This window comes from Akebia trifoliata, chromosome 5 (genome assembly GCF_017979445.1).
Source record: "Akebia trifoliata isolate Shusen 1 chromosome 5, ASM1797944v1, whole genome shotgun sequence".
NCBI lineage: Eukaryota > Viridiplantae > Streptophyta > Magnoliopsida > Ranunculales > Lardizabalaceae > Akebia > Akebia trifoliata.
In genome coordinates, this window is record NC_141379.1 from 27,530,611 (window position 1) to 27,556,968 (window position 26,358).

Genomic DNA, 26,358 nt, shown 5'->3' on the forward strand with positions numbered 1-26,358 from the left:
TCTCTTTAAATCTATGATTAAAATTTCAAGCCAACAAAAAAAATAATCCCAAAGTGGATAAAATTGCATGCATAAGGTTTAGACTCTCCAAGGGTGTGTCCAACCCATGGACATGTCTCTAAGGTTAAACCAACAAAAATAACCTTCCTAAGGATGCATGAGTGTTTGAAAATAGCTTAGAAGCAAATGAGATGAAATTCATGGCGATTCACACCAAATCCTCTAACTTACAAAAAAAAATCAGCAAGCCTATACTTTTGTATATGGCTTGCTCATCACCTCTTGTAGGTCAAATTATAGTTCGTTAGACTTTTAACTTCTCTATAATCCCTTCTATTTAAAAAAAATATATATAGTTTTCTGTACTTCATTTATAGCATTCTTTGGTGATCATCACTTGATGGGTGGGACAAGGTGCCTAACACCTTCCTTGTCCCTCAACCAAACCTCCCTACCTAGTTTCTTAGGTAGACATTACCCCTTTCCATTGAATGTGAGTTACTACAAAGCCAAAAACCAAATTTGTAAAATTCTTTTTTTATGGTGACCATTTACACCTTAACATTGAATGGTGGCGACTCCTAAATCTAGGTAAATAAAGTCCAAACTCATGAGTCACGCATGTTTACACTTGGTACTTTTATGATTTTTTATGTTTCATCATGTTGTCAGTACATATAGGTACTACCCATTGGAGGATCCTTGAGGACATGAACAAAGGATTGAAATGATAAAGGCTATTACGAAGTTTGTTAGCATCAATTTCCTACTCACACATATGTTTTTTGACAAAGAAAAATTAAAAGATATGAAATGGAAAAAATTCAATTTTCAAACAACAAATTTGTTATTTTTCCCTTGTTCACAATTGCATTATTAAATACAACATTTCTTATCCTACCCAAAGGTGTTTAATGATCTCAAATTTGTTACTTTTTCCCTTACCCACACATATTTAATGATCTCAAATTAAAATTGTTGGGCATTTGTTCTTTTATACCATTTATTGGCAAAAATTGTGGTTTGATGATCGTGAGTTACTCGTTCACTAGCCATTCTAATAAATGTAATGGTTTTGTTCTCTTCCATAGAAAATCTAACAAGGGTCGAGTTCGCCTGCCAAAGTCTCAAACAAAGATCCGGACAAATCTGTAAGACCATTGGATATACAGCGATCTGGTGAGATCCAACGATAGAGAACATTTAAATATCACGTGCATTTTGTTTCACTTAAAAGTTTTAGAATTGGCAAACACCTCCATGAGCCAAAGTCCTTCGAACAAAATATAAAAAAAATCTCAGCCCTTCTTCTGTTTTGTATCTCTTTTCTAACCCAAACCCTATCCTTCTCCATTGTCTACTCACTGTCGTTTCCATCCCAGGCGTTTTCAACGGCAACATCTAGGCGATGACAACGACGAACAAAACCCCCTACAGTTGGATTCCAATATCGTTGGAGATCATGTTACATTTTTTTTTTTTGGAGCAAAATTGATGCAGAGTAATCAGCCCACATATTGGCATCTTAAAACCATTGTTTTTTTTTGGGTTGCATCGTTATCCATTATTCTTTTAATCTACAAAGTTAACCCAGAGCAATACATGTAATCTTATTTTTTGGGGGTGGAGGGATGAAATTTTGTTACGTTTATGATTTTTGAATTTTTCATAGATTTGTGAGATGACCAGGAGATGAAATTAGTTATTATTTTCTTTGTGCTTGTGTGAATTTAACCTGGAAAGTTGATGTGGGTTTTCTAATGTTTTTGCAAATTTAAAGCTTTAGCTAGTTAAAAGTGGAGTAAGAATCTTAAAATTGCTTGTTTTGATGATTTTGCAAAATGGGTGGGTTCGAAAGTTCCAGTTTTCAAATTAATGAAGAGAATCCATTTAGAGTAGATGTGGGTTTATATATAAGTTCGTTTCAGCCATTGCCGTTGCCGTCGCCTTCGCCTTCGCGGTCAGTGAGCAAATGGAGAGGTTGGGGGTTAGGGTACAGTAGGAGGAGAGAAGAAGAGTGATTCTGAGATTTTTTATTTTTTATTTTTTTTTATTTTTTTTTTTAAATTTTGATTTTGCCTAAAAGGTTGGATGTGCATCAGGGAGCTGGTTGTAAATAATATAAAATTCTTTAATAATTTAAAAGGCACATGTTTTTAGAAGTTTTGTGCGGTTAGATCTAATGAGATCTTCTAACATCCAACGGCTCTCTCGTTTTGTGCGGATGTTGGTCTGAAATTTTGTCTGCTGATCCCTTCCCATCTAACAAATATTATGGTTTAGAAAATAATATTATATTTCATCACATGTTCACAAGAAATTTAGATTTTTTAATTTGAGATCTTAGCAAGGGGAAGTGACTTAGTGATATCATGTCTATAGAAATGGATTTTTATTTGGATATTTAATAAGATTTGATGAAATCATATCTTCATATTTTGATTGATTGAATCAACTAAAAACTTCATATGTATGAAAAATAATAATTTAATGTAGGATTGCCAAACTGTAATTGTGTTCTAGTCACATTTCATTGATTTTCATAGAACTCATCTATTAAAAGAAAAGAAAACTAGAAAATTGAAGAACTAGTGATTTTGAAATCTTAAAAGAAAATTGAAAAATTGAAAAACTAGTGATCCTGTAATTTTGAGCTACCACATAACACTCACACTAATTAATCATGTTGTTGAAATGGACAACATGAATAATTATATTGGGATTAAGGTGTGTACTTTATAATAAGACACTAAAAACCTAAAAAACGAGCTTATTTAATTGCTCATGGAAATCAAAAGATAACTTCTTTCAAATGTTAAAACTTAGATGTAAAAACATATAATTTATGAACGTATCATACCTTTTTGTGCAAGAAGCTACTAAAGTTAATGTTGGAAGAATTTTAGTTACTTCCAACATCTCATCATTTATTAAATTTTTTTATCATTAATAAGTTCATTGAATATGAACTCCCAGTAAAGAAATAAATTATATAATGCATAAAAAAATGACACGAAAGAACTATAAATGAAATAATCATGAAAATTATATGAAAAAGAAAAATATCGTGTGTTACTCATAACTAATGTGTCAAAAATGAAACATATATGAATTTTTGAAGAAAATGAATCTATCATGGGCTTGTTGAGAGAAATGTTTACAAAAATACATTTAAGTTGAATATATTTAATAATGCAAAACATGAAAAACATATATTTCACATATAATTGGAATGTTTATTTTTATTTATAGACAAAAAATCCAAAAGAAAAAAAAGAAATTATAAAATATAAACCATGAATCTCATATAAATATAAACCATAATCCAATAGTTCATATTTGAAAGTTGGTAACACTTTAAACTTAATTTGTGATTGGAATGAGATAGATGTTTACATAATTTAACTTTGTAGTTTTCATTGACCTAATCAATAAAAAAATTTGAATAACTAGTAATCTTATAATTTTGGGTTACCACACAAGTTTTCAATTTTCAACTGCAACTAATTTGTGTAAGTCTATAAAAATAGAAGAAAGCTAAGTGATAAATTTGATTGTATTTATTAAACCAAATTCAATTTATAAAAAAATAAAATAATAAGCTAGCATAAAAAGAATTATACACAATTGAATTTCAAAAAGACTCTCCAAAGTCTAATTTCTTGGTTGACAATATTGATTCATTTGACGGTCTATCACTTATCTGTAAAAAAATTAGATAAAGATAATCAATACACTGCATGTTTCCATTGAAGTAATCAAAAATGCATAATTAACAAACCTGTGAATCGAAAAATGATCGTTCACATGGCACCAATGTTGTTCTATGGGTCTATGTCGATGGTATGGACCACCTTTGATGATAAGATTGTTTGGATATCGAAATATATTGGCATTAAGGTGTGTGCTTTGTAATAATTAAGGCGTCAAAACCCTAGGTAATAAAGTGAATTCCATTAACTTAAACTAATAAAAATAAACGTTAACTAGTATGTACAATTTTTTTTTGAAGATAATGTTCTACTCACAACTGGTTAGTTCATAACATCAAGTTCCAAAAAAATATTAATAAAGTTAGAAGCCAAAATATCAAAGGCTCTATGTGGATACAACCTCTTCGCGCAATAGCGGGAGCCCAACCCCTTTACGTCAGAGCAGGTTTTTGGAGCTTCTCACCAAAGAGTAAAACCCCTCCGCATAAGAGTAAAAACATCAATGAGCTATATCCAAACATTTGCTAGCTCCTCACAAGAATAAAAATCGTCAAAGAGCTCCATTCAAACACAGTAAAAGTCTATAAAATAGTTAATTGCTTACATGAGTGGATCGTGTATTTTTGATTGGTTTAACCAAAAGATCATGCTCGTTACTCTGCTCCCCTGAAATACTTGAATGATTAGTTAAAATATAGTTATGATTATTTATAAACAATGTTAATGATTAAAAAAAATATCGCATCTTTAGTATATGCTTGCCTATTACAAATTCTACTTGTGTTGAAGCACCATCTTTCTTTTTCTTCCTCTTTTTTTCAACGCATTCTTCATTCGACCCTTGGGTTGACCAACACATTTCTTATTTATGTGGTTTTTTTAATGTCTCATTTACACATGACTGATGTGTATCATTATCCTCAACTCGAGCATCAAGAATTGTTGTACCATCTTCCTCGATATCTTCAAAAGAATCTACCTTCATTATCATGCTCAATATTTCAAACTTAACTAAAGTGTATTTGTTATTTGAAGTTGATCTTTTGCCATAAAAGTCTGAGCAAAGTGAGATAATTCACTATATCACTTAGTTATTAATGGATCTAAATCTGGTTGAATTACTTCCCCACTAGAATCATATACAAGTTAAGTCGTAGAATACATGGTCCATCTTGGTAAGTAATATTGTAAAAGAAGACTTGACAACTCAAGTTCGTTGAATAACTTCAAAACATGTGCGCATAAAATCCCTTGAAATTCAAATATCTTGCAACTGTAACTTACGAATTATTCTAAAAGGACGTAAGTAAGTGAATTCTAGCATTTGACTTTCCCAATTCTCCCACAATATAACAACGTATTGTCCCATCATCACTACCTGATACCAATTTTAAAATAATAAGTTCTTTTTTATTTCATCTTAAAAATTTTGAAATATTTTCTAGTGTTTTTGATTGATGCTTCACATTTAACCCCTATCAGTTAACAAGACATGTCTTGTTTGTCTAGTATTCATATCAACCATTTTTTCCTTCAGATGACAATCAACTAATACCACTACATGAAAACTGGAAAATTCTACATAAAAAATTGACGGGCCAAGGCCCGGGAAATTTAGAAACTGAATTTTGATGGTCTAAGACCGTCGAAATTCTTGATGTTCCCAGATTTGATGGTTTAGAGCTATCGAATTTCTCTCATCCTTCATTAATTTGACAGTTTCGGCTCGTTGAAAAAAAAATTTGACAATGAAAAATTCGACACCGATTTGACCTTTTGCTCCGTCGAATTTTATGAAATTTGACGGCCTAAGGCCATCAAATTTGAGCTTTTTTCACATTGTGTACCTTCTCAAATTGACTTCCGAACTCTCTAAGAATGTGTTTTTCCATAAATAATTTTTTTTTTTAAAGAATTTCATAATGCTCTCGTTTCTTCGTGTGGTCGTTATACCTGCACATAAATGAACTCGATCATAGACTTGTGCGCCTGGTTTTTTCCTTCAATAGATATCAATGTTGAAGTCGACCATTATTACATAACTCATAAGTTGAAAGTAGCAATTTTCAACTCTTTTCAACTGTCTCTAGATCATATATACATCTTTTTAGATCTCTTACAAACATTTGAAATTAACTAAATACAGTTGGTAGATGCTTTGCTACATTTTGATATATGTATCATAAACATAATCGATGGTGAATATTGAGAAACACCTGGTTGATGGCATTTGCAATCGCTGCAACTTGATCAATAAAAATTGTATTACGCTATTTTCCACTTATTATCCCCCAAAAAAGTTTGGAACAACCATACAAATAATTTTGTTGTCTCACAATCAAGTAAACCACAACCAAATAAAATTGTTTGTCCATTGTGATTTACACCAATAATTGAAACACAAATCATGTTGTAATTATTTATTTTGTATGTGGTGTCGAAGCATATGACATCTCCAAAATTTCTTAATCACAGCTTGACTTAGTATTAACAATAAAACAACTACAAATCCGAATGTACTTGTCAATCCGAATCTTGGCAAAAAAAGAACTTGTTCACTTCTTGTTTACTTGTTAAATATTCTAAAAGACATTGTGAATCTCTTGTACTTAAGAAATCATTACGTTTCTTGGAGATGAGATTATAATAATAAGATTGTGTGAAATTTAAATTATCTAACTCACCCGCTTCTGTCCTTAAATAAGAATATATATCTGTTGTCTTCATTCTTGATGATCTCATATTTTGTATGGGATCAACTTAAGTCACCTGTAGACATGAGATGTTTATCATAGAAGCTCAATGCTATGTTGTTTGGAGTCACCACCATTCTTTTTTTAAAATGGATATGAATGGGCACCCGAATTAATTTTGTAGGAAAACCATTTTCATGACATTATATTGACTCTAATTCATGGAAAAATGTATGGTTTACCTAAGATTTAAGTAGAGAGGTCTGGTTAAAATATGGGGAAGGTGTTACGCACTCCATCCTCTTCATCAAAGGTGGTTACCTTGACACTTGGCCAATATTTTGAAGAACTTAAAAATATAAAAATACATAAAAATGCATGTTTATGGATAGTGTGTAATATGTGAAGATATTCCCTTAGAAAAGGGTTTTGATGTCAATGTGACATTGAGAATATCCTATGGAAAATAATGGACCATTTAATCTACATTATTTTTCATGAGTAGGAATGTTGGTTTGAATTTTTTAAATATATTCTATGATTGAGTTTCTTTAATACATTAATCTTAATGCATGTATGCAAGGCTAAAAATTTAGTGTTTCAACCCCAACAAGAAGGTAACACATTTTTTCATCATTGTCAAGTATATGTGAGTGATGCATGGTATATAATATGATGCATGAGATATGCTTCGGTTGAACCAAAGTCCAACCTATTGAAGGTGGGAAAGGGTGTGTATTACATCCTAAAAGCTTTCTAAAACATAAAATAAATAGAGGGTAAGAAATAGAAAATACAAGTGTTTGAAAATGAAAAATTAATCTACACCCATTTTGTCCCTTAAATGATTTTGAGTCTTGAGAGAAGTAACTTGAGGGTTGAGAGCTATAGTTGATGATAGATGGTTAGAGAGGATGATGATTGTTGCTTGAAGGTTGAAAGATGGATAAAGTTATTGAGTTAAGGGTTGGGTTGAGAAAGGGTTAGAGAGGTAGCGTATGAATTTTGATAGAATTTTAGGTTGAGAGATGGGGGCTTGAGAACATGAATAACAATATGAAATAATGTTATTTATAGTTGTTGGAGAACTTTTTGGGGTAAAGTGGTCCAACCTTAAAAACAAAGAGAAATGACATGAGATTTATGTTGTTTATTTTTGTATTTTTTATTTTTATGAGGGTAAAGTGAAATTTATGAGAATAAACTCTAAAAATATTTTTGATCTTTTAGTAAATAGAGGTAAGAGAATAAAAGTGTTTTTGGGAGAGTGAGTATGAGAGTGACATTGAATAGGGCATTCTTGAGATTTCTCAAGGGAGTTGACTCTTCAATTATATTGTAGCATTGGCTTACAAATGAGGAGTCTTCTTGGGTATTGAAGCTTATGAGGGACCAACATGTGTTTTTTCTTGGGGGAGGTGTAAGACCATGGGCTTAAAATGGGCTTAATATGAGTTTAGAATTAGATTTTGATTTTGGGCTTGGGTTATGGCCTTAGGATTGTTTCGATTTGGGTATTTGGACTAGGCTTGAATATGGACTTGGCATTAGGTCAAGATATGGATAATAAAGAATGAGTTTGGATTAAGGAATGGATATGAACTTGAGTCAGTTTATGGATTTGGAGCAATGGGTTAAAGAAGTGAGCATGAAATTAGATATGGATTAGGAATAATGTTTGAGCATGTAAAATGATATGAGATGATACATGTGTGCATATATGCATGAAGAAATGTGTTAAGTGATAATTATTATGCAATGTGGGCTCGTTGAAGGGGTTTAACCTCTTAATTGAAATCAACTTGAAATTTTGAAATTTTGGATTTTTTCTAATGGGTTCGTGCAAATTAGGGTGTCTGCACCACCTCTATCTATTGATGAGATCTTAAAAATGTGTTTTTTGTTTCTTAAGCATATGATTATCTTCTAAAACATCAGTTACTACATACTTATTTGATTGTGCTTAGAACTTTAATGTTAGTCATGCCATGCAACCATATCTCCGTTCATCCCTCCGTTCTGTTGGGGTAAAAGTTTTTTTAGTATGTTCATTCCAACGAATAACATAAATCCCTTCTTTGTACTATCCCTTTGCGTTTATACATGATTTTCTTTCAAACACTTACGTTGACCTTCATTGCATAAACATTATAAAAATGATATGCTTCATTGTCTATATCGAATAATATCCCAACTCGAGGAACATCTTCAACCTTTTTAGATTCTTCCCCTATCACAAACTTATGATCTAAAATTTTCACAATCCTCATATAAAAATATTAGTTGTTAATATTCAAATTAGGGTCAAAGTCTTTTCCCAAAAATTGGGGATAAAAGATTTCAACTCAAAGAAAAATTAAGTATTTATTGAAAGAATAATTTTTGTTAATTAATTTTTATAATTAAATTTTTTATTTTTAATTTTATAAAGCTCCCGAATTTCAATTTTATTTTTAAAAACTTGTTATACTATTTTTTTTTTCTCTCGATTTTTTTTGCTTGAAAAAATTGAAAAAAAATATATCTTTTTGTGCAATCAAGCAATGATTTAGGTGTCTCAAATAGTACCAGTAATCTCTAAAATTCGGAAAAAAAATATTGATGATATTTTACGTTGATTTTCAAGGGTAGGAAGCAAAAATTCCTATTAAAATACAATTGAGAAATAAGTTAAATAGAAAATTTTTCCAATTTGTCAGAGTTAGAGTGACAATTCAATACTCTCTGCATTGTCAACCATAAATTGGTTGGAAAAACACATATTTCAGAATTTCTATTGAAGTTAAGTGTAATTTAGTTTAAGAACAAATTCGAATATATTCCTTTTTGTGAAGATCTATGGTGTTTATACGGTTGTTCCCCAAACAACCTACAAAAAACCAAACTTAGATTAATCTAACTAGAAAAAAAGAAAAAGAATATCACCTTTTCTAATCCTAAAAGAATTTTCAAAAAAAAAAAGAAAAAGAAAATTCGAATCTAATAACAATCCAAGGTTTTCTTAATCCAAGGCATTCAAAAGAAAAAGGTAAAAAATATTTTAATCTTGGAGAAAATCGTGGGTAGGGTTCGTGGTTTGCGTTTTAGAAAGAGGCGAGAAGCACAAGGTTAAAAGAAAATCACAAAATAGTGATAATGAAACCTTAGAGACATTAATACCATTTAAATGATTAGAGTGAGACCAAAGAGACACTAATCCCAAAATGGTTAGTATGAGACCCCGGACACATGAACCCCTTTTAAATTATTGGTGAGCGATCAAATAGATATTGGGAGCGGATCCTCTGTGGTACTTTTTTCTTATAGTACCGTGTGGTGCTTTTTAGATGATTTAAATAGTGCCAAAATGTTAAATGAGACCCTTAGAGGTATTAAAATCATTGGAGTGAGACCCAAGAGACATTAACACATTTCAAAAGATTAGAGTGAGACCAAAGAGGAACTACTCACAAAATTGATAGAATGAGACCCCAGAGGCATTAACCCTTTTTAAATGATTAGAATGAGACCCAAGAGGCACTGATCTCCAATATCATAATCAAATTTCAACTCCGCTGATTTACAAATTTCATTATTGGAATGAATCCCCTAAAGCTTCGATCCCAAAACTCCAAATACCAGTTCAAATCATATCAACACTGAACAACATGAGAAGTTTCTCTCAACAACAAGAAAACTTCATTTTGTGATGCATTGCATATGTACTATCTTGCATGTATTATCACATGACACCATTATTGTTGTTGTGACAACAGTGTGCCATACACAAGCCTAGCCGTGCAACCAGGGCACATAGGTTGTGTGGCTAACCTTGTACCAACACACAGTATGTGTTGAAACAACAACATACCCTCACTTGGTTGAACGTAACTTCAAACAATCCTTGTTTTCTAATTTTCAGCAACTCTTGATTCATACAAATGTTTATCACCCTATTTTTTTACATGATAGCATGCTTAGAAACCATAGGACCAACACTAAATAGATTAATGAATCATAGTAGAGAACGAATTTTAGTTCGTAAAATAGACTTAGGTTGATCCCTAAACCTTGTCTGATTTAGGATCAAGTCAAATATAATTCCTAGACTATAAAACTAGGTGGCTGACTCTAGTTAAACCCATAGACCCGATCACAAACCCAAAGCCAAAATTTGAACCACGGAAGATCTTAGCCAAATCTAGACCAAGGCTCCAACAAACTCTAGTCTTAACCACATACCCCAAAAAGATTAAGATCCAACCCATAACCCGAAATTCATAATGTAACCTACGACCAAATCCAACCAGCTGGGGAGGACCGATCCAAATCTGGATTGAAGCTCCCACTATGGGTGAAGTGAAGATTAGTTTGTTCGGGTTGGCTTTAGCTTTGTTACCTTGTAAATGATAAATTTGGGGGTCCAACTCAAAATCAACTAGCAATGGGTGGAGAGGCCCAAGAACTTATAAGGAGAGAGACAAGGCAATGAGTGTCCGATACGGGACTAAACTCAACACACCACTACACGTGTGGGCCAGACTGGTTCAAAGCACATGGAGATATGAATTGGGTGACGTGGAGTAGAGAAAACCCTGCTTTGATACCATGATAAATTTGGGGGTCGAACTCAAAACCAATTAGCAATGAGTGGAGAGGCCTAGGAGCTTCTAAGGAGAGAGACAAGGCAATGAGTGTCCGATATGGGACTAAACTCAACAGTAAATCAATAGAAAATGTGGTCTCTCAAATAAAGCATTTATATATATCAAAAATAGAAATAGTTGGCTTATCATCCCCCCCAACACACACACACACACACAAACCACCCAACCAAAAAAAAAAAAAAAACACCAACAACATACATATTGATGAGACTTGACACTGGACAGACTACCTAGACACACTAATACACAACAAAAACAAGAACGAGAAGAAATCATCCATACTCTTATGCCAATAATTTATGAAAAAGGCTTTGGAATTCCTCCATTTCCTTGCTTGGGAGAGCCACTAAAACATTCACCCCTTTGCCAACCACTCCTTCAATGTCTGGAAGGAACACTATAATATCTTTCCTATGGTACACCACAGGACAACTATACCTAGGCCTTCCCCAAGGGTACTCCACATCAGCAAATCCTAATTTCCACCAAGACGACACTAACATGTCTCCACGTGGGAGTCCTTTATGAAATTCACCCCAATCAATGACTGACCTCGCATATTCATCTGTCATCCTAGTCGCTCCTTCGGAGATTAATTGAACCAATTCGGAGAACAGTCCGTCATTCAAGTTACGAATATTTGTGGTCGCATATGCACTAAGGACAGCATTCCCGGTATATGATTGTGGAAGGGGAGGTTTTAGTCTGGGTCGAAGGTCAACCGCATATAAAATGGTTGAATTCTTTTCTGCCGATTTATCTCTAGACGACAAGGCTTTGCATCGCCAAATGTGGGCCGTGACAACATTGAAGCTACTATTCTTCCTACTGTCAATGCCCACATTTTTTGACTTCTCTTTTAAGCTTAAAATGTCATCCGCGCTTAGTTGGAAAATCTTGAATTCGAGATTCTCCGATGTCGCTTGGAAGATTGTTGATTCTGTTCCCGATCCTTCTTGTGGTTGTGATGGAGGAGGGATGTCGAATGGTACGAGCTCCGGGTGAGGGAAAGTGACACGTGGTGGAGATCTAGCGGCTAGGAGATGACGATTGTTGTTTGGAATGACCACTAGAGGTTTGTTGGCTGCAACTGATGCAAAATTCTCTAAGAAGATTTTAAAACTTAGGCCATCAAATGTTACGTGGTTGGTAGACATGCCAAGAGCAAAGCCACCACACTTGAATGTTGTCACCTAAGAATAAAAAAGAAAACTTGTTACTTATTTCATCTCTTTCCATGCATATTGTGTGTGCAGGTGGTGTTGGTGTGGGTGTGGGGTGATCAAGAACACATTTTATAGTTTTGTTTTTTTATTCAAATATTTTCTTTTAATATATTCAATTTTATCTCGAATCCTTCATTTTCAACCTACGTTAATCTTATGTAGAAAATCCAAATTTTCTAATAAAATACCATCATTGAAGATGTAAAATCAAAGGGTCAAAGTGACTAATTGTGCAGGAAAAACGATTGAGATAATAAAGGATTGATTTTGGGAAGAAAAGTCAAATAAGATTTTGAGGGATGTAGGAAACAATGGAATTTCCATATAAAAGATAGGAGAAGACTGATTTTTGGGATAGAGGTTGAAAATGAAGGTATTTAGATCATTTGACATTAATGTAAGAGAACACCAAGATAATGGAGTGATTGACTTTAAAGGGTGATGTGGTGGACATGTGCGACTCCACAACAAACTCGAACGCAATTTTCAACATTGAAACTACTTGAAGTTCAACACTGACAAGATAGTTTCAACGTCTTATAGACGAACATGCATGGCTTCTCGTAATCCTATTATTCAAAGTTTTTGCATTTAATTCTCTAGTCACATTTTAAAAATGGTGGTATATGATGGCTCATGCCACCAAGTACCACCATTTCTACATCTCAAGGGTTTTAGGCTCTTTTGTCAGAGAATGAGGCACACCTATGTATCCTGACTGAAAAGTATTGGATCAAGAAGATTCCATCATAGAATAAATATTGAGTCGTGATGGAGTGACCTTAAGATTGTACCTCATATCAAGTGTGTGGAATATGCTTTCATGTCACGTATCTCAATAAAAAGCATTTATGTTCTTATACACTTTCACGTAAAGACGTGGGATATGAGGTACAATCTTGTGGTCATTTCAGCATTATTCATAAATATTTAGTAAAATATTTATAATATTAAAATAAAAATAAAAAATTGTTATCCCTACAACGCCAAGAGCAATGATATCCCCAAAATACTTGTAAAGTCTGTATTATTATTATTATTATTTTTACCTTCCAAAAAAAAAAATTATATATGCATAAAAGCCAATCTAATAAAATTAAAGAATAATGATTTTCTAACTACAAAGTCTTAACTCGGTCAATACTCGGTTGACATGGCATGGATATGGAATCATGGATCTTTCTTCTCAGGATACACAACTATATCTTTTTTTGGAATATGCATTTGTGTATCTCGAGGAAAAATCTATGGTTCTGTACCCATGCCACTTCAGCCGAGTGAAAACTTTCTAGTTAGAATATCAGCACTCAAAATTAAATCATGGTTCAACGAATTTGAGAAATTACTTGGAGTTTAACATCGCCAAGGTAGTTTCAACGACTCACTTAACACCGCATCAAACTTGGACTCGACCAACTCTTAACTCCCGAACCCGATTAATTCCCTAATCCAAGCTTGGTTACTATGCAACATATTGAAAAATTGCTGAAATGAATTTAATGCTAGTTATTTTAGGTTTACTTTTGTTAAATGAATCAATTTGCAATTAAGAAAAGGTTAAAGATCAATGCCACGTGTCTCTTCATGAATCATGTTTAAAAATTACAATTTAGAATTTGTACCTAATCGATAAAATGATGACACGTGGAAAGCCAGTTCCAGCCAACAACCTTCTTGAAACGAAAAGGGCAAATTTTAATGTCTTTACTGGTTGAACACATGAACACGTCCATGAAAAATTTAATGTCACAAGATGTTTCCTAGGGATTCTTTGTTATGGATCCCTAGTAAATACAAGGCACTTAGGGGTATTTTGATCAAACAAATTTCTTTTTTAGGGAAGTTTCGATGAAAAAACAGATCCCAACAGAGACAGATTTAGAGTGGGGGCACTTGTCCTCACAAGAAATTTCAAATTCTATGGATTAATAAGCTATTGAAATAGATTTTAGAAACGGATAAAGAAATTTATCACTATTGTCCCCCACAATTTTTTTTCTCATTCTTAGTTGCCCCACAACTATTTTTTTCACTCTTAATTATTCTCACAATTTTTTTTTTTTTCACTCGTGATTGCCCTCACATGAGCAAAATCCCGGCTCCACTTTGGATCCCAAAGTGTATTTAATGCATTTTAACGTGTGCCTCAGGGCACATGTTAATAAAATCTGAAAATATACATTCATGTAAAAGTTACCTTAAAAAAGATTATACCTAGATGATTTTAATTCCCAACTAATAAGACAGCACATGTGAAAAATAATACAGCTTAATGGACACTTGGCATTCAATGAATGACAAATATCGGAGGATATTTCCTAGGGATTTGTGTGTAGCTAATCCCTAAGAAACCTGTATTTCTCTTCCAATCTTAGCCAGAGGTGTCAATGGGTACCTGGTTAACCTAGATTGTACCACTAGGATGATTGTGGATCCTTTTTTTTTTATTTTATAGAACCGCTTAGAAATGGGTTTCTTGGAATCGGACCCATTGAGATTCGAAATCAATAAAAATCAAGAACCCAAATAGTTTAAAGAGATAAATTTTGACGGTTTCGAATCTGACTCCATCAATTTTAGATCAGAACCAGAATTGATAAAAGGAACATTTACGAAAAAGAAATCAACTTTTACAATTCCGACTCACTATTTATTTTAATTATCAAAAATGTGAATGATAATGAATTCGAAGATTTTTAAAGTGATTAATTGGAAATAGTCACTTCAAATCTGTGAAATAGACACTTTAAAATCATCAAATTCGTTATTGTTCTGAATTTATTTTAACGAAAACATGATCATTCACGTATTGATAATTAAAATGAACAATTAACCGAAATCATAAATAACTCATTTTTAGGTCACGAATTAGTAATTCACCCTTGACAAAAATCAGATAGAAGTTTTTTAACCATTATGATTATGTCCTCTTAAGGACTCAAACTTGAACCAATGAATTGTAAATCTCTACACCTCGGGATACACAATTGCATATTCCTCATAAAAAGTGTATTCCAAGGGAGCCATATATCCCGAGTCGTACAGATCTACAATTCCCGAACTTGTCCATGTCAGGGAATCGATTAACTATGCCACCTAACGAGTCATATTATCAAAACTGTTTTTGTAATTTGAAGTGCTCTCATGCGAGGACATGTGCTTGGCCATCGAGATTTTGTGTGGAGTCGTGATAAGCTGACTATCCCACGTGGCAAACTCAATCGACTACTTAACATGATAAGTTCTGTAACAGTACATCTACACTCGTCGAGCTACACTTTTTTTAATGAAAAAGTGCAATCGTGTATCTTGAGGGGTATAGATCTACGGTTCTCAAACTTATCACGTCAGGATCCTCGATTGAGTTTGCCACGTGGGATAATCAACCATTGATACGTGTATACATATTTCAATCCTTCCCACGTGTCACAACGTGATTGGTTCGTTTGACAATAATTTTTCATCTATTCTCGTGGCAATATAAGATCATTTCTATAATTTAATTTGTTAGTAGTACCTGTAACGCAAAAAGTGGCTGTTCTTCAAAACCAAAGACCTCCATTTTCCGAACAACAAGTTGTTGAAAAGCTGGATTAGGGTAAACCAAGTCTCCAATCTCCTCCAAACACAACTCGCTCGAACCAAAAGCGAAACCCGCCCCAGCCGAGTTACAAAGTATCTCCAACCTTCCATTCTCCGAGTCAAACCTTATCCTTCCCGCCAAATGATCGTACGGCACAAGCACTCTTCGAAACGCATCTTCGACTCTCTCTACAATAATTTCTGGCGGGAAGTTTGAATTTGCCGAGAAGAAATGAATGGTTTCGACGTTGAAATTGAGAAATTGATCTATATTGGAGAGGAACATGTGCCTTTTCTCAGTTTGCTCTAATGGAAAAACTTTGGAGAAACGTTTCATGGTGACTTTCATGTCTTGATGAGGAAGAAAAGGTGGTCCTTCGTAGTCACCCATAGATGATGCATGCGTTGTGTTTGATGTGTGAGCTTTCTTGAGAGGGAGGGTTCAGTATTTAAAGGCTCATAAAGTTGGGCCCTAGCCTTCTTCTTAATTAAAGGTTAGTTGAATTGTTATATTTAGTTATTCCTCTCTATATTTTTGTAAATATTTGAGATGACACCCATTATTTCCAAAATAGAACATACCCCCTTCACCATGATTTTTCTTCTTTGTAGTAAATGACTGAAATACCCTCATCTTCAACTTCTAGGTTTTGTCAATATAGATTCTATTAACACACCAAAGATATTTAGATAATCATTTAATTTCATATGGATTAGTGTGTTGTACAAGAAAAGTTATGTGAAGCGTGACGTCGCTGTTTTCCAAAAGTATCAAAAGTTTGATGTACATCCATTAGCCTCACAAACCATTTTAGACCTGTAAACCATAAAAATTAAAATGCCACCAATCAAGATGTCTCATTATGGACATATTAATTAAAGAATCCTTCTATAAATAAATAAAATATTATAAAAGATGTTAAAATCAAACTTTTTTTTTTAATATTCTAAAATATTCTTAAGTCATAAATCTACCTATTTTTCATTCTTAGTTATGTCTAATATATTTTTTTTACATTGTTGAATCAATGGCAAATTCTGATTTATTGATTTTTTAGTTCTAGTTGTTGCATTTTCGTCTGCTATGATAGTTTTAGACATTATCTTTTTAAATATCACAATTCCCATGATTGATAACATATAATAAACCCTGATTCTTTCTAATTATTCATCTTTTTTTTTTTTTGCATTGATCTTCTATATCTCCCATTTGCAATAATATTTTTTTTCCTACTTTTGTTATTCATGTTTATTTCTTACTTATCACGATAATGACTTCCAAAATTCTATTCATTCTCTTTTCGATCAAGTATCTGAAGTGGTACCATTCGTATGAAATATCTTTTTCTAACTATATAAAGATTTTCAATCAATCATATGTGACGGATCTGATTCATATTTTTTTTTAGCATTGAATACTTTGATCTTGAGCTTCATCAAGCATTTCTGTCCTCAATTCTTTATCTCTCAAAACCCACAGTCTGTTCTGAAATTTAATATAATCATTTGAATCTATCTTTCAATTCTTATCTTCTGCATTCTTGGTTCTCAAATAATATTTGCTCACATCTGCATCTATAATATGATAATCTTTAATATTTTGCTTCAATGTCAATTGTAGTATAATACTAGTCAAATAATTGCTTAACTCATTTTCATTGACTAGACTATCAAAAATAAAATTTGTAACAATTTTCAACATCTCTTATTTTTACTAATCAAAGTCCTTTCTTATGAGCCAAAACTCTTTTCTTAAATGAGCCAGAACTCCTTTTTTACGATTGGGTATCGACCACTATATTTGCTTTACCAAGATTGTAATGTAATAAGAAATCATAATTTTTCAAATATTTCATCCAACATCTTTGTCTCATATTCAACTCTTTCTATAAGAATAGATATTTAAAGCTCTTACGATCAAAATATACCTCAAATGTCTCTCTATGCAAATAATTTCTTCATATTTTGAAAACAAAATTAAATTATGCTAGTTTCATATCATTAGTCAAGTAATTCTTCTCATGGATTTTTAATTTTCTAAAAGTATAATCATAAGCAACATCACTTGACAACTTTCTCATAACTCTATCTATACTCTATAAAATTGGTCATAACTCTCAACATGAAAACTTGTATATCTAGACTTCTATAACTGAGCGTAAGCATATCACATACGGACTTAATGTTGTGTTTTGATACAATGTTGTGGTATCAATTAAATCTTCAAAACTTAAATACGATGTGAATTTTTTCCAAATAATTTTGACAAAATTTGTCCTAAAAATTAGACTTATGAAATTTTTTCACTTGTATGGACATACCCTGTATATCAAAATCAATATATTTAACTACATTCCAACCATCATATCATATCGAATATATATATTTTATTTAAAAAAATATATAATTATAAGTACAACCCAAAAGTGTTACATACATCAATTACACATTCCATCTAGATCGACAATTATAACACCATAAACACCAACTCTCACTCTATAAACATATACATATAAGAAAACATAACATACATGGTACTAATATATCCAAGAAAATCTAAATCTCTTCATCTAAATCCCTTCAGGTTGTTCCATAAAAATCTTTTCATCTAAATCTCTATTCAGAAAAGTGGTTTTCACATCCATTTCATGAAGTTCTAAATCAAAATTAACAACTTTATGGCTTTTCCTCTTCACCCCCTCTAACTTTATTATATTTTATCTTTAATCGATTATATTAGTTTTCATATTTACCCTTTAACCACAAAAAATTTAATAATACCCCTAATTTTATTTTTTTTCTTCTGCTTTTACCCCTTAATCTCAAAGAGGATGCTCGTTTTGTAGGCACGAGCGAACTCTAGTCTATATAATAAAACACAACTGAAGGATTCACTTTTGTGGGAGACAAACTTCGTCCAATTAGGATAAGCATCCCATCCAACAATAGGTTATTTGGGATCCACTTTATTGACTTTCTTTTTCAACTTTTCTAATTTTATTATATTTCTTCTTTAACCCATTTTATTATTTTTCATCTTTTACCCTTCAACCTCAAAATAATAATAATAATAATAATAATAATAATACTTCTAACTTTGTTTTTCCCCAATTTGATAGGATATCAAATCAAATTCTTATCAAAACCCAAATCCTTGCTTCAAACCTAAGTTCTCTTTTTTGTGTGGATGGGATTTGAGTTGTGAACCATCCCATTGGTAGCCCAACCCTGATGAGCGGGCCATTGCATTTACGAGAATGTCGATAACGTGATATCAAAACTTTTAAATATACGCGTTTGTATCAAAGTTTTGAGATCAAATCCTTATCGCATCTCAATAATTAGATCCAAATATAATCTGGGTGCACAAATTTAAATTGATAGAAAATTATAAAATGTAGATATATGTCATTTATTTAAATAGGATGTATATTATCTAATCGTCATATGGACATAAAACTCATCAAAAACCAAGAAAATAGTACAAAGGGTACCATCCTAAGAACTTATCACATGAGATCCTAATCATATTGGAACCCAAAATTTTGAACCAAGACCCTAGATTATCAAACTAAACTGGATTGGATAAGTGGATCATAGTATTTTGAGAATATTGGTGTGAAAGTTATTGAAATAATGACTATCTTTATTTTTATTAATATAGTGAAAATTTTGTGGGTTGAAAATGAGGCAAGAGCACTATTCTTGTGATTGAGAAATGTCAAACTTAAGTGTACAAAAGCACGACTTTGCATGTGAAGGTCTTAAAGAAAAACAAAATCATGAAGAGTTATCCCCTACTTATAGGGCGTTGATTTAAAGTGGGGGCACTTGCATCCACAAAAGTTTAAAAAATTATATATTTTCCTTAAGAATTTGATATATTTTGAGTTTTACTTCACAAATTTTTTGTAATTGTCCCTACAATACTTAAATTTAATTTATTAAAACCCTTCTATTTAATTAATATTTGACAATTACCCTCATCACTACCGATGTTATTGACCCTTGACTTAGGTCTTGTCTCATAGAATGATAAGAAATGATTTAAATATCTTTTTCTACAACGTCGAATGAAAAATTCATGAATTTTCACGTCAAAATTCAAAACCACTCATTTTTATGTTCTTTAATTTTATCGGTTAATTATAGTTTGCCCTACTACAGGAAAGTCATGGCTCTGCCCATGTCTAGTTGGGTGGGTGTTAAGGCCATTTACTGCAAATTTACAACAGGTCGGTGGAATCTTCTTGACTCCATGTTCTGCCTTAATTGCATTTTTAGATCAATCTTATTCACATAAGATCATTTTAACCAAGTTTGATGTGAGGGCTCCACAACAAAATGATATATGATGAGTGTTGACAGCAACAACACTGATAACGACCACCTGACCAAATTCTGCACTACAATCATAAGATCCCAACAGCATAAAATTTGTATCTGAATGGATTATAATAATAATAATAATAATAGAAACTTGTCATCCCTCTGAACCCATTAACATTTGATGGATAAATTGATTCTTATAGTAATTATTTGATGGATAAATTGATTCTTATAATAATTTCTAACCATTTGATGTAATACTTTTGGGCTAATCAAATCCCATGGTTATAGATGAGGCTAGGCTTGAGCCTAGCATTGCCCAACCCGTTATTATTCAACAATTTGCATATGTTATATAGTTAGGTAGTGTTCTATAGACAAAATTATGGACAACGTTTTAGATAAAGTTTTGTTTAATATGGTTAAAATGTTTCGGATGGACCAATTTTTTATGAGGATGATCTCTATAGTGAGTAGATCATCCTCACAAACAATCAGTCCATTTCGAAACTTCTAACCTCATGAATTTTAGAATGTGCTGATTTTTTGTGAGGATGATTTCCTCGTCATAAAAATCATCTTCACAAAAAATCAAATCATTTCGAAACTTTTAACCCATATAAGACAAAACAGTTTGTTTAGAATTTTGTCTCATGAACCAGACCCTGTATAGTTAGATCTCTATAATTTTGTAATAAAAAAATAAAATAAACTAACAAACACATCACAAAATTATAAATTTACTCTTATCTCTAATCTTTTTTCAATTTGGATTGAGATTGGATCCCTATGTTGATGTATCAAACGACTGGACTTGGGCTTAACCTAATTAATATAATATTTGGATTTGATTCAGGTCGAGTTGGAATAGTTTTTTTTTTTTTTTTTTAATAAGTTTCCTTTAAAAAAAAAATAAAAAAAAAAAATTATGTTACTCCTGTGCAAGTTTATTATTCTATTCTATTTTACCATTATCCTCTTTTATTTTATAATAATCCGTGTCGTAGAAAAGTAGTAAAAAGTGATATTTTGAAAATTTTAAAAATATAATTTTTGATAGTAATATATATATATATATATATATATTGAATCCGACAAATCTAGGGATGGATCTGTATTCGACTTGGATTCGAGTCCGTTCAAAGGAAATTAAATCATATTTGATGTTTTTATTTTTTTATTTTTTATTCGGACTCTATTCCAACGATTCAAAATCTCAATTTCAATCTTTGAATCACTTGAATTTTAGGTCAAGGCCAACCCATTTTTAGCCCTAGGCATGGATGATAATTTTTTGGTGGGTGCCACAATCGGGTACGTGGGTGACCTGGTAAGGACACATAGCCGTACATCTTTTTTCTATGTATCCCGATGAAAAAATATATTATTCTGTATCCTTGTCATGTCAGATGCGTATTCAATCGCGTATCAAAACTGAGTGCATCCCTCACGACTCTTAATAATTCCATGCCGTGTATTTTAGGTAGTTAAGTTGCTTCCATATATGAAATAATGATGAATGCACGCGGTTTTAATACGCGGCTGACGTGGCAAAGGCACAGAGCCGCTCATCACTGCCTACTGAAATGAAGTAAAAAAAAAAATACGAAAAAAAACACTCACTCACTCAATGACCAATCATTTTACAACACGTGGAAAGGTCAAAGGCCAAAAAAAGAATAAGTGATGGGAGGAGAAAGTCAAGAAGGATTTGTTGACTTTTTAGAGTTAGTGTCATCAAAATGATAAATAGGCATTTTGGATCTCATTTATGGGTCTTATTAAGGGCACACGTCACGTTAAAGTACAATAAATACACCCACCTGGCAAAATGAATTTTAAATAAAAAATGCCCTTAAACATTTTGTTTTTACTAAGAGATTTTGTTAACTAGGGCACACGTTAAATTATAATCAACATGCTTCGAAAATTGGAATTTTAGGGTATTTTGATTAAAAATAATATTTTTTGAGATTATTTTCGATACAAAATCCAAATTTCAAAGTGTATTTTTTACTAAAATTGCCTCCAAATTTCAATTTCCAATTTTCTAGTCATATTTTTTTTTTGCTCTTTAACGTGTGCTCACGATGACAAAACCCCTCATTCATTGGTGATGGGTGTGTCTTACAGCACACGTTAAAGTGCAATAAATATATTTGGAAAAATTGTATTTTATATTGAAAATACTTTTAATCAAAATGCATCGAGATGCTTATTTGCTAAGTGTATTTATTGCACTTTAACGGGCACATGTTAAAAAAAACACATTAGTGGTAAGATTTTACTCATCTCTTGTCAAAGGACATTAAATATTTTCAAAAGGTAATTTTGTTAATGTTGGGAGTTGTAGTCATCTTCTTCTTGGTTCCTAAAGCATCCATAATGAATTTGTTAGTGAGTTTGTTAGCGTCACACCCACTAATTTTAGTTTAAATATCCACTCCAATGAATATGCTAAGGGATATTTTAAGTGTGTCAGATACTAACGTTGTTACGTATAACTGGTGATTTAGCTAGTCACGTCAAGTTGCTAATATTTTTTATTTTAAAAACAATAACTATTTTACTAATTTAAAATTAAAATAAAAAAAAAACTAATAATTAGTAAAAAAGAAAAAAGAAATTTGGCTCACATGTGCCCATTGGAGTTATTCAACTTGTTAAATAAATTCACTTGGGACTAACATGTGACGAAGGTGCCCACATGACACCTTTAACATGTAGATTTTAATATCTCTTTGGAGATGTTCTAACAAATTAGAAAAAACTTTTAAAGCAGGTAACTCACTTCAAAGTTTTAAAGAAACCCACTCCATTGGATTACACGTGGTATATCCAAGGAGGTATTTCAAATTTCGATGGAAATGTAAGGGTATGAAATAAATTCAAAATGCCACGTGTTTTATAATGAAGAGTGCTTCTTCAAATTTTGAAGCGGCCTACCCACTTCAAAGTCAGTCTCTAAAATTATTCAGCCTTTTTCAACTATATTTATTAAAAGCAAAGGGTTTTGTGCAAAGCGTGACTAAGGGCAAGATGCATTAAATATACCTTGCAAATACTATTTAAGGGTATTTTTTATAGGAAAAAAATTGTATTACATAAAATTTTTGGTGTATTTAATGCATGATAATGTTAACAGCCCCTTTCAACTTCACTAATTTTTTTATATAAAAAACTTAGTAGGCGTTTGGATAGGACTCCTTGGCTACTTCTGACTCTTGCGGGGAGTTAGAAGTCATTTGGATGCGTTTGTATGAACTACTCTCTCGAAGAGTTACTCCGCGCAGGAGCAAGAAATTACTCTTTATGAAGAAGTCAAGAAAACCTATTTCTCAAAACTCTTCTTGCGGGGAGTCAAAATCTAACGGTTCATTTTACCAAAATACCCTTAACTTTATTAATTTTCTATGAAAATATTTCTAATTCATTTGTCCTTAAATCAAACAAAAGAAACATTTATTAATATTAAATTATTTTTTTTTTAATTTTGAGTATAATGGATTTAAACACATTATATTAATATTTAATATTTAAAATATTATATTATATTATATTAATATTTATTATATTATATTATATTAATATTTATAGTTAAACACATTATATTAATATTTAATATTTAATATTTATTATATTATATTATATTATATTTATTATATTATATTATATTAATATTTATAGTTAAAATGTCAAAAATAATATAGTTTGAAGGCATATTATGACACTAAAAGACAGTCTGTTAATTTTTTTTTTTAAATTTTGAGTATAATGGATTTAAACACATTATATTAATATTTAATATTTAAAATATTATATTATATTATAATAATATTTATTATATTATATTATATTAATATTTATAGTTAAAATGTAAAAAACAATATAGTTTGAAGGCATATTATGACACTAAAAGATAGTCTGTCAATTTTTTTTTTAAATATTATGTCATATTATGTCAAAAACAGTCAGTCAAATTTTTTTTAAAATTTTAAGTATAATGGATTTAAACATATTATATTAATATTTAATATTTAAAATATTATATTATATTATATTAATATTTATTATATTATATTATATTAATATTTATAGTTAAAATGTCAAAAACAGTATAGTTTGAAGGCATATTATGACACTAAAAGATAAAAAACAGTAACTGGTATAATATAAGGGTATTCTGGTCTTTTTTCTAGAAGTCATGAGAAGTCAGTATGGTTCCCAAACAGACTTCTAGCACAAAAGTACTTCTGCCAGTACTTCATAGAGTTGATTGCCAAACGCCATTTCTGCACAGAATTACTTTTCCAGCTCCTCCATAGAGTACTTCAGCTTCTGTTCTTTGGAAGAGTAGTTCTGCTCCTGGTATCCAAACAGGCCCTTAGGTTTTGGGGAGATTTTCTTCCAAAAGTTGTTATTGCCCCCACCAATTTTTACTAACACCACACCAAATGTGTGCAATTATTTACATAGGAATTGGTGTGGCAATAGTAACTTTTTAATTAAAATATGAATAATGATGAGTGCAAGCGATTTTGGTATGCGGCTGACATGGCAAGGGCACAGAACCTCACATATTTTTCTTGTGTATCCCGATGAAAAAATCTATGGTTCTATGCCCTTGACAAGTCAGCCTGCATATCCAACCGTGTACTAAAATTGTGTGCATTCATTGCGACTCTTAAAATATAGAAAGATAATTTTTTTGGTGAATGTACTTAATTAGATGTGGGGTTTCAAAAGAATTTATATGATTATGCAAATAATTTTTTTTACATAAATGGGTAAAAATTTACTAATCAAATTGTAATATTACTTTTATTCTCCTTAAGTTTTTTACATAAATGGTAAAAAATATATTTTTTTTAAAGGTATTTTGATTCAAAACATAATTTTCTAGGTGAATTTATGCACTTTAATGTGTCTTTAAATACACTTTCGAGAATAAGCATTGAGGGTATTTTGGAAAAAAAATTAAGGATATTTTCTATACAAATCACAATTTCCTAAGTGTATTTATTGCACTTTAAAGAATGCAATAAATACACTTAGAGAATAAGCATCTATGGGTATTTTCATAAAATGATTAATTTTAAGGTTATTTTCGTTACAAAATACAATTTCCCAAGTGTATTTATTGCACTTTGAGAATAAGCAAAGAGGGCATTTTGGTAAAAAAGATTTTTTAAATTATTATTTTTGGTACAAAATACAATTTCCCAAGTGTATTTATTGTACTTTACAAGACCCATTTTTAAAAATGTTTATTTGTTTGTGTAAAGAGTCATGCTAGAGTGACCCTAAGATTTTGTCTCACATCACCCTAACGTGAAAGTGTGTAAGGACCATAGATGCTTTTTACTAATATCTTGATAAAAGTATCCGTGGATCCAACACTTTTTCATGTCAGGATGTGTAATATGAGATACAAACTTTTGGAGTCACTTCAGCATTACACCTGCCTAGGACACGTTTTTCTCAACTCTCTCTCTCTTATGATAAGTTTTGTTTCTCTTCAACCATATTATATAAATGAATAATGTTGAAGTGACTTCAAGATTGAACCTCACATCGTCCACACCTTGATGTGAAAGCGTATGGGAACCACATATGCTATTCTTTAAAATATAATTGAAAAAGCATCTATGATTCCTAACCACTTTCACGTCAAGATGTGCGATATGAGGTCCAATCCTGAGGGCACTCCAACATGATTCTATATATATATAAGATCTATCCAATTAGAAAATTTTATCATAGTGATCATTTCACTATAAATGTCACATCAAACATGAACTTAAACTAGGACTAACCTTCGATCCAGATATCGACTATTATGATATATATTTTCAAGATAATTCATAAAAATCTATCTAGCTAAATTATCATAACAAATAATATACTATCAATGTCGTGCCAAACATTATAATAAACATGGTTCAACTTTTATTAAAGATGCCCATTTGACCATTATTATATATATCTTCAGGATAGCTTGCAAAGATCACCATTTACATTATGATAACTATAGTTACATTATGACTAGTTTAGTCGGGTTGCTAATGTGTTTGATTTTAAAAATAATAACTATTTTACTAGTTTAAAATTTAAGAAAAAAACTAATAATTAGAAAAAAGTGGCTCACATGTGTACATTCGAGTTCTTC

The 26,358-nt window shown here is 31.5% G+C and overlaps 1 protein-coding gene across 1 annotated transcript; it reads right to left on the reverse strand.

Moving 5' to 3' along the window:
* Nucleotides 1-10,881: 10,881 nt before the first annotated feature.
* Nucleotides 10,882-16,268, reverse strand: GLC (HXXXD-type acyl-transferase family protein). The gene is made up of 2 exons (XM_086443376.1): nucleotides 15,796-16,268; nucleotides 10,882-12,245 (listed from the first exon to the last, which is right to left on the reverse strand). Exons 1-2 carry the CDS (start codon nucleotides 16,249-16,251, stop codon nucleotides 11,337-11,339), a joined length of 1,365 nt encoding a protein of 454 aa, XP_086299502.1. The 5' UTR covers nucleotides 16,252-16,268; the 3' UTR covers nucleotides 10,882-11,336.
* Between the last annotated feature and the right edge of the window lie 10,090 nt (nucleotides 16,269-26,358).

What these genes read in the sequence shown, in the direction of transcription:
- GLC (XM_086443376.1), bottom strand. Translation starts at nt 16,251, where the DNA reads ATGGGTGACTACGAAGGACCACCTTTTCTTCCTCATCAAGACATGAAA. An exon ending in AGCCACTTTTTGCGTTACAG is followed by an intron (nt 12,246 to 15,795) that starts GTACTACTAACA and finishes TTTTATTCTTAG; the next exon opens with GTGACAACATTCAAGTGTGG.